The 10,000-nt window shown below is 46.5% G+C and overlaps 1 protein-coding gene across 2 annotated transcripts in view; it reads right to left on the bottom strand.

Annotated features, from left to right (window-relative positions):
• LOC137616387 (lachesin-like) overlaps window positions 1–10,000 on the bottom strand; it is an 855,479-nt gene that overhangs the window by 10,975 nt on the left and 834,504 nt on the right. For both annotated transcript variants that reach the window (XM_068346087.1, XM_068346088.1), the window contains exon 7: window positions 9,501–9,592. In XM_068346087.1, coding sequence (XP_068202188.1) covers window positions 9,501–9,592 — 92 coding nt within the window. The remainder of the gene's footprint in view (window positions 1–9,500; window positions 9,593–10,000) is intronic.

Genomic DNA, 10,000 nt, shown 5'->3' with positions numbered 1-10,000 from the left:
TGAAGATTTTCAATTTACATATTGAAATCTTCAAATTATTAACAGTTGTTTCTTTTGTTAAAACCACTTTCCTTGTATATTTCTGATCGAATATTCCTATCCCTTTTCTTATATAATTGACGATTCCTATATGAAAGCACAAAAGGAATTAATCCTTCTCAAATATTATGACAAAGTAATAAAAAAATTCCAAATTTTTGCAGGATAGTGTGAACCAATGCGCTTAGTCCTGATGTGTTTTCTCTCCACTTCCCGGCATCCCTCCCAGTTAGTAATAATCTCTCGAAGGGAGGATTATTATGGATGTCTGAAAAGCTTAAAATCATTATGAGTAGTATTCATTTGTATTATTATTATCATTATGTTATTGTTATGTAATCGTTCAGTCATATAAATGTCAGTAACGTAACAGAATTGTGATTTCTGGCAAATTTAATGCACCGAATACAAAAAAAAAAAAAAAAAATAATGCGCACCATACAAATCTAATGCGTTGTGTTCTATTGTGGCGTAATAGAAATTGAAAAAAAAAAAAAAAATAATCTTGCTCCGTGGCAGTCTGGAAAGTTCTCAAGAGTTAACATGGCGTTTATGATGGAAGTGACGTCATTTGAAATCAGTCTCACTTCCGAAATTATACTTCATCTTAGTTACTAGGTGTTTCTTTTAGAAACGGGTTCTATCAAGTGAATAGGAATAATTCTAGTTACTTCCTATAATATTATGAAAACGAAAAATTCTTAAAAAAAAAAAAAGATCCTTAACGAGACGCATTCTTGGAACGAGGTATGGATCACGTAACCTTTATAAAACTCGACCCAAAGGGGGTTATATAGGGAGACTGGTACCTTGAAAGATTGCACAATCTACTTGGCAACAAGTGAAGAAGGCGACCTTGCCCTTGGTCAGTCTACTGAATATTCGTTTATAAAAAATAAGTTTTCCCTCGGTTCCTGAAAGTGAAAATCTTTATTACCAATCTCGATAAATAATAGAAATGTGTTTAATATAGATCGATGTTTTTGTCACTTGACCTTTAACAGTAGAGTTAGGTCTAGTATAGCTTTTAACGAGAATTACTGATGATTGCCATTGTTGAATAATCTATATAATCAATGTTTTTTGTCACTTGGTCTATCACAAAGCCAAATACTTTTACGTAACCTGCTGTTAACGTCATGTCAGGTATTAACCTGTTGATCGAAACAAATTGTATAATATAGGCCAGTGCTCTTGTCTGAAAGCAGCACCTACATGTCTTTTCTAACTCATTACTTGAATACTACTATTGAGATTTCTTCGGATTTAGTACAGACTGCTGTTACCTTGGAAGTGTATTAATCAGTTACTCGAAACCAATTTTATAATATAGACTGGTGCTCTTGTCTTACAACAGCTCCTAAGTGTCTTTTGTAATTCTTTAATCAAATACTGCACTATTGAAATTTATCCAGATTTATTACAGACAAATGTAGCTTCAGATATAAAAATTTAGACTATAAAATATGTAAAGTATTACGTGTAAAGTAAAACCTGCTAGATACTGATTTATTGCACTTGGGGATAATTTATAAAAAGTGTAAATTCTCTTTATATATGTTATAAAGTATATTTATGTAAGCAGTCTGTATTATTTAAATCATTGATATTTTTTTTTTTTTTTTTTTTTTTTGTAAAACTCTATTACCACCTCGATTCTAGTCAGTATTTATTTTCAAACTATTTAAGTCATAGACATAAAAACTCTAAGTCATAGTATTTTAGAAATTTATTTTCTAATATCTAAAAGAACCAGAAATAATAAATCACTTCGTGTGATCACTATGATGCATGTTTCCGTTGGTTTTTATAGATGGCGATGATTCGTACAAATATGATCTCTTACTTATTGAAGACAAAGCATTGGCACCAATCATGGATTGAGGTGTATTACCATTGTTCAATGTAACCCAGACGAAAGTCAAAAGAAAATAGCTAGGACAGATGTCGGCAATAGAAAAGAATGAACATAGAAGAGATTTTCCTCTATAGGTTAAAACATTTCACTTTGAAGGTTTAACACTGTCATGGGAATTTATAACCCACATCCATATTCATATATAACGGCAGTTTTATATATATATATATATATATATATATATATATGTGTGTGTGTGTGTGTGTGTGTGTGTGTGATTATTTTAATTTGAATTGTAACAAAATATTTTGTTTGAAAAAGAAGAAAGATATACTGCTGGTAAAAATTTCCAAGTCTCTTCAAGTCACCTGTTTCAAAAGTAAAATTAATCTTTGATTTTGACAGTATTTCACTGCACAAAACTACAGGTTACTGACTGCTCAAGGTAAATTGTTTTGGGCCTTACTGTTAATCTGCATACGAATTAGCAAGAACCATACAATAAGGAAAATAAAAGACGAGAAAAGTTACACCGATATGAAAAATGTGTGTTTAGGTTAATCAATACCACGAGTGCTTTGATATTCAATGAGAATATATAGACACAAACACACATTCATATGTATGTATATATATATACTGTATATATACAGTATATATATGTGTGTATGTACGTATGTATATATATATAAATTATATAAAACAATATATATATATGTATAATATATATATATATATATATATATATATATATATATATATATATATATATATATAAATATATGTGTGTGTGTGCGCGCGCATCTATATATATATATATATATATATATATATATATATATATATACATATATATATATACACGGTAAATTCAACCGTTTTTAGTCCATTGTAGGACAAAGGCCTCAGACATGTCCTTGTTCATGTCTAGGGTTTTGCTAATAGCAAATCAATCTAGTACGGGGGTGCCCTAACTAGTACAGATTCGCTGATCATGGCGATAAAAAAACTAGTTCACCACGTTGAGGTTTCCCCACTCAGAAAGAATATATATATATATATATATATATATATATATATATATATATATATATATTTATATATATCAAAAATTTTAAATAATTTTTATTTTTCCTAACATACTCACCGAGAACTACTTTTCTTGGAGTCACTTGTGATCCCTCAAACTCGACCAAGGTTTTTCCCGCCGTTACCCCCCCTACTCCGCTCTATATAGGCTTACCCCCGCCGCCAGAGAATGCGCCCTGAGGGCAGGATTAGGGCAGGTCACTGCATCCCTGGGTCAGCGTCCCCATTAAGTTCGTCGCTTAGCCCAACTTGGCAATGGAAGGATGGCACTCGGGGACAGAAGGGAGGGCCATTACCCGAAAAGTAGTTCTCGGTGAGTATGTTAGGAAAAATAAAAATTATTTAAAATTTTTGATTTGTTCCGACACAAATACTCACCGAGAACTACTTTTCTTGGAGACTTATACTTTAGGAGGCGGGAGTGCTATTCTGCCACTTGACTCGGCACATAGTGCCTAGAGGGCTATGGAATGCGTGGCCTATCAGAGTGCGGAGTGAGGGTAACTGCGGAACCTTACGCTATAATCTAAGACTCACCTCTTAAAATTTCTTCTGGTGATTTTCTCCTGATAAAGTCGCGAAGAATTTATTCACGGTTGGGGACATCTTCTGGCCTACCGCTACACAGCTTGGAGGGCGGAAATGACTGTCCCAATGGAGAACCCGTCCAAGGATTTTCTTGAATAATCCTTGAGGTAGTGGGCAGTAAAGGTCGACTGGTGTGACCAAGTGCCTGCTTGCAGGATCTGCCCCACCGCCATGTTTCTCTCAAAGGCCAAGGAGGTGCTCAGACCCCTGATGTCATGGGGGCGGGGAGTGCCTGGCACTGCCATTTTATCCTCTTCATATGTTCTAGCGATGACTTGTCTCAGCCAGAAGGAAATGGTGTTCTTGGAGACTTGTTTCTTATTAACACCTGTGGAAACGAAGAGGTTCTTGGTACCTAGTCGGAGATGAACTGTCCTTTCCAGGTACTTTCTGAGCGTCCGTACTGGGCATAACTTCAAGTCTTCCGTAATGCCTGTCTTGGGAATGGCCGGAATTGAGAAACCTTCAAACCTCGGGTCCCAGACTGCTGGGTTCTGAGTCTTCGCCACAAAGGAGGGTACGAACCTGAAGGACACTTCTTTCCACCCTTTGGAGTGTGCAACGTCGTACGACAGACCATGGATCTCGCCCACTCTCTTAGCCGAAGCTAAGGCTAGCAAGAAGACGGTCTTGAGGGTGAGGTCTTTGTCCCCGATATCTTTCAGGGGTTCAAAGGGAGGACGACTTAGCATCTTCAGGACCTTGGCTAGGTCCCACCTGGGCACTCTCCTAGCTTGAGGAGGGCAGGACTGCTCGAAACTCCTAATCAGCATCGCTATGTGCCTCGAGGTCCCCAGGTCGATGCCTTTCAGGAGGAAGACTTGGCCTAAGGCGGCTCGAACTCCTTTAATGGCTGGGATTGACATTCCCACTTCATCTCTAAGGTACACTAGAAACTCAGCTATGTCCGGGACCGAAGCTTTAAGAGGTCTTATGTGTTTCTCCGAGCACCACTTCGTGAAGGAGGCCCACTTTGCCTGGTATACCACGGTAGAGGATTTTCTCAGGTATAGGGACATTCTCTTAGCTGTGGAGGAGGAGTACCCCTCCTTCTTCAAGAGCCGCTCGATAGTCTCCAGGCGTGAAGGCGAAGCGAGAGAGGGTTGTCGTGGAGCCTGAGGAAGTGCAGTTGGTGCAGGAGGTCTGACCTGGCGGGCAGAGGCCAAGGTGGTTGGCTCGCTAGGTCCTTTAGATCCGCGAACCACTCTCTCTCCGGCCACCAGGGCGCTACCAAAGTCATCCTTAGGTTTCGGGAGGCCCTTACTCTGTTGAGTACCTGCCTTATCAGCGTGAAGGGGGGAAAAGCGTACACGTCCAAGTTGTCCCACTTGTGCTGGAAAGCGTCTTCTAGGGCTGCCTTTTGGTCTGGGACCGGGGAGCAATAGACCGGTAGTTGGGCGTTGAGCTTTGTTGCAAAGAGGTCCATCACCGGGGAGCCCCAGCGTTGAATGATGAGTCTGGCAACTTCTGGGTGCAGAGACCACTCTGTCCCCACTATTTGACCCATTCTGCTGAGGCCGTCGGCTAGCACGTTTTTCTTCCCGGGGATGAACCTTGCTAGCAGCACCACTTGCTGCTCGTCCGCCCAACGTAGGATGCTTATGGCGAGGTCGCACAGTTCCTTCGATCTCATGCCCTCTTGCTTCTTTATGTAGGCCACTACCGTGGCGTTGTCGCACATTAACGCCACGGTGTTTCCCTTTAGCCGATTTGCAAAGTGAAGACATGCCTTCTGGACAGCTCTTAGCTCTAGGACATTGATGTGGAGACGCTTTTCGCTCTCCGACCAGGTACCGCTTGCTGTCTCTTCCAGAAGCTGGGCCCCCCACCCTTGGTTGGAGGCGTCTGTGAACAGGAGGTACTCGGGGGGACAGGACCCGAGGGGCATCCCCTTGAGGGAGTTCGACTGGCAGTGCCACCATTCTATGGAGGTTCTCGTGTCTGGAAGGATTGGAATTAACGCCTTCTGAGAGCCTGTCTGGGACCAGAGGCTCTTGAGGTTCCATTGAATGGGCCTGAGCCTCATCCTCCCTTGGGGAACCAGCTTCTCCAATGAGACCAGGTGACCTATCAGTCTCTGCCAGTCTTTCGCCCTCCTGGAATGTTCTGACAGGAACGGCTGAATGATGCGCTTGAGGTTCCGTATCCTGTCTTCCGAGGGGAAAACCTTCCCCTGCACGGTGTCCAACGTCATCCCCAAGTCTCCCATTCTGTTGGATGGTGTTAAGTTCGACTTTTCCAGATTGATTATGATTCCCAGATTCCTGCAGAACTGGAGGAGGTTTCTCCCTTGCTCCTCTAAGAGGGCCTTTGAGTTGGAAAGGAGCAACCAGTCGTCTAGGTATCTGATGAGACGGATACCCCGTTCGTGAGCCCACACTGAGACTGTCGCGAAGACCCTCGTGAACACTTGAGGGGCCGTCGACAGACCGAAGCAAAGGGTCTTGAACTGCAGGATCTGGGAACCCCATTTTACCCGGAGGAACTTCCGACTCGACGGGTGGACAGGGATCTGGAAGTATGCGTCCTTGAGGTCGACCGTCATCATGTAATCTTTCTCCCTCAAGGACATCAGGACGGGGTTTGGGGTGTCCATCTTGAAGTCCGTCTTCTTGACGAACTTGTTGAGGGCCGACAGGTCTATCACGGGTCTCCACCCCCCCCGTTGTTTTCTCCACCAGGAACAGGCGGCTGTAGAAGCCTAGGCCTGGGAGAAGGACCTCTTCCATGTCCCCCTTCTCTAACATGGAGGAAATCTCCTCTTGAAGGGTGGCCCTTTTCATCGGGTCCTTGGGGGCCAACCATTCTGTCTGGCTGGCTGGAATAAGAGGGGGTGGGTCCGCTATGAAGGGGAGCCTGTAGCCTTCTTTCAGGACGGACACCGTCCAAGGATCCGCTCCTTGTGCTTTCCATGCTTGCCAATGAGGTCCGAGGCATCCCCCAACCCGAGGCTTGGGCGGAAGTAGGGGGCCTCTCCCTCTACCTTCTCCTAGAGGGGCGGCCTGATCTGCCTCTCTTCGAGGCGGAGTAACCCGACCTGAAGGAGCTGGAAGAAGCTGGTGCTCCTCTGCGGGAGAGCTGAGGAGTTGTTGTCCAGGAGGAGGAAGGGGCGTCACTCCTCGAAGTGTTGGGGGCGGCCTGAGGAGTCACGGCGCTATCCGAGGCTGCCCTCCTGTATGGCGGCCTTCTAGATGACGCCTGTCTGGGGACGTTGGCCTCTTTCTTCTTGGACACTTTCTCCATTAGATTTTCCAGCTCTTTTAATGGGAACAGAGACTCACCCCACAAGGGTAGGCTACGAACAGCTCGGGCCTCTCTGTCTGGGATCCTCTTCGACACCTTAGTTAGAAGCGTGTCTCGTTTCCTTAGTACCCAGTTGGCCGTCAGGGCGAGCGCCTGGTACGCTAGAAACTTCAGAGTTTTCCCCCAGGAGGTGAGAAGGTCCGTCAGGAGGCTCTGCTGCTCCGGATCTTCGGGGTCCATGGAGGCTTGCACGTTTACTAAAGTGGAGGCCCACCAGTCTAGCCATGAGGAGACGTTAACCAGGTCCCTCGACATCTCCTCCATCATGGCGGCTTCCGTAGGAGAGAAGGAAACCGGGGCTGACGCGGCCCTTTCGTCCGAGCCGCCTTATCCCAGGATGTCCAAGGCTGGGTCCACCCTACAGGGGCCTGGGCGCTGCCCTTCTGGGATGTATACCTTCCCTTGTGCTTTGAGGCCCTGGAGCAGTTTCGAGGCACTCTGGGACTTGGGGGCTTCTGCATTGCTGGCTACCAAATTGTCTATGTACTCTTGCCCCAGTACTAGGTCTGGGGCAAGAGGAAGGGCCAGAGAGGACTTCGGAAGGGCGTCGTGATGTGTGATTCTCAGGAGGCTTGACCTCCAGGAATTCCCCTTAGGTGCCGAGGGTTCTGAAATCCCATGGTGCCTCCTGATGAGGCCCACCACTCTTCTGTATGCGGAGTCCTCCGACGGGGGAGCTTCTCCGTCAGCCGAGGCCTCGGCCTGGAGTGGGGGCGCCGGGATTATTGTTCGACAGACCGGCCGTCCCGCCCTTGGGTCCAGGGGGGCCGACCTGTAACCGTAGGGAGCTCCGTAAGAGGGTGGATCTTGCTGCAAGGCGGGTACCACCGGCTCAGGGAGGGCCCTCGGTTGCCCGAAGGCTCTGGAAGCGGAAGTCACGGTCCCGGTGGGCTGACCCGACAACGGGAACCGTTCCTTCTTACTCGATGACCGCACCAGTTGGGCTGGTTCGGTCAGGCTGCCTTCAAAGAAGCGCGTTTCCCCCCGCTGGGCGGGGTGAACCGGAGGCCTTGAGGACTTACGCTTCTGTGAGAGGTCTTTCCTGCGTGGCAGGTCGTGCGGTTCTAGGCTGTGCGTAGGGAGCGGCAGCCTAGACGCACGTTCACTGGAACGAGGGTCTGGAGAGTGGAGCCTCTTGGACTCTCCTGAAGGGACGTAGACCCAGGCGCCGCCCGGAGAGACATTTCTCCTATACTTACGGGAATGGGAGCGGAAGCGCTTCTTGTTAGGTCGCGACCTTGACCTAGAGCGGGAATGATCGCTTTCGGACAGCTCCCTTTTCCTGCATCGTTTCCCCCTGACTTCTTCCTCGGAGGATTAGGCTACCTCTGACGAGTCCGACGGCGCCACGTTCCTCGTGTAACGGCTGCCCGCGTGATCCGCGGGGGAAGTTCCTCGCCGCCGGACGTCCGAGATCGAATGCTGGAGGAAGTCCTCGGGAACCGCCGTGGAGATTGTCGGCACAGAGTCTAATCTATCCATGCTAGGGGGCCAGGGGTCTAGGGTCACGTCCATTCTTAGCGGTGACCTCCCTGGCGTCTTCGGCAACTTCCACCCGAAGGCATCGCTACTCGGGCGGCGAACTCTAGTTTGGCTGTCCCCTGGCGGGGGAGAGCCCGACGCACAGGCCCACGAGGGCGGAGGAGACTCTGAAACAACAACACTGCCCCATACGGGGTCTTCAGAGGACGCGTGGTCCCCCACCACAAGGCCTGATTCACCTGAAGCACTACCGGACCCTTCGTTAGCCCTAGAGGGGCCTGCCCTTGGTTCTTCCCTCGCACTGGGAAGGACGCCTTGACTATCCACAACACTGGGGGCTTCCTGCCCTCTCCTCTGCAAAGGAGACGGAGAAGCCGAGGCTTCGTCGGACCGATCACTGGCCGACGGTAAAGAAAAAACGACACTCATCTTCCTGGGGGAACGCTTAGAAGATTTCTTCTTTTTGGTACCATAGCGTACCCACTGGATATCATCCCAACTTACGCACTCCGGACACGTGTCCGCGGAGGAGCAAACTTTCCCCCTACACGTGGAACAAAGGGAGTGAGGGTCTACTTCTGGCTTAGAGAGGAAAGCCCCACACGACTTTCCGGCTCTAGGTCCAGGACAACGGCGCACATACTCCATCGTTAGCACACGAATGGCACAACACTAGTGAGTTATAAGTACACTGGGATATATACAGGGAGAACGCACTGTAACACTTGCGAATAACGCACTACGCAAAAAACACAAGTCCTCACGCTGGAAACACGTGGAACACAACGCGCCAAAGGATCGAGAGAGACGAAAGAGTGAGCTGTGTACTGCTCACGACCAAGGAACTTAATGGGGACGCTGACCCAAGGATGCAGTGACCTGCCCTAATCCTGCCCTCAGGGCGCATTCTCTGGCGGCGGGGGTAAGCCTATATAGAGCGGAGTGGGGGGGGGGGTAACGGCGGGAAAAACCTTGGTCGAGATTGAGGGATCACAAGTGACTCCAAGAAAAGTAGTTCTCGGTGAGTATTTGTGTCGGAACAAATATATATATATATATATATATATATATATATATATATCAGAAATGATGTAATGATGTGATTCGTCAATGAATCTAATCTGCTATTCAAAATACCTACCTTTGGGAAAGCTTCAATGAAGCATTCTATCGTGACGTTGTTTCCTATTGGAACTCCAACCAGTTGGTTTGGGACGTGAATTTGAGGCGGAACTGAAAATAAAAAGGATTATATTAAAACCCGGAGTCTTTTTTTGAATAAGTGTTTCTACACTCGATAGGATTAGAAATGAAACTACAAGAGAGATTACTTGAGTGCCATATGTGGATGAGATCATGATGAGGGGTAGATGGAGATGGTTTGGCCATGCTCTTATCAATGATGTTAAGTTATGTCGCTAATCTGTTTCAACTGCCCTTATCAACTTTTGATGTGCTCTCATATTCGTCTCTCCATCTAATCTGCGATTTTGAGCCTTAAGAAGAAAAACATGTGATGGTTTTAAACTTTCTCTGACGCGACTCTGGTGTTAAGAGTTCCAAATACTATAATCAAACCATCAGGAGGAATATTCTATTTTCATTGACGCAAATAATTTTCTCAAACTTGGATACAATTTG

The sequence above is a fragment of the Palaemon carinicauda genome, chromosome 22 (genome assembly GCF_036898095.1).
Source record: "Palaemon carinicauda isolate YSFRI2023 chromosome 22, ASM3689809v2, whole genome shotgun sequence".
Classification (NCBI taxonomy): domain Eukaryota; kingdom Metazoa; phylum Arthropoda; class Malacostraca; order Decapoda; family Palaemonidae; genus Palaemon; species Palaemon carinicauda.
Note: the sequence above shows the minus strand (reverse complement) of the source record. Positions and strands in the feature narration are given on the sequence as shown.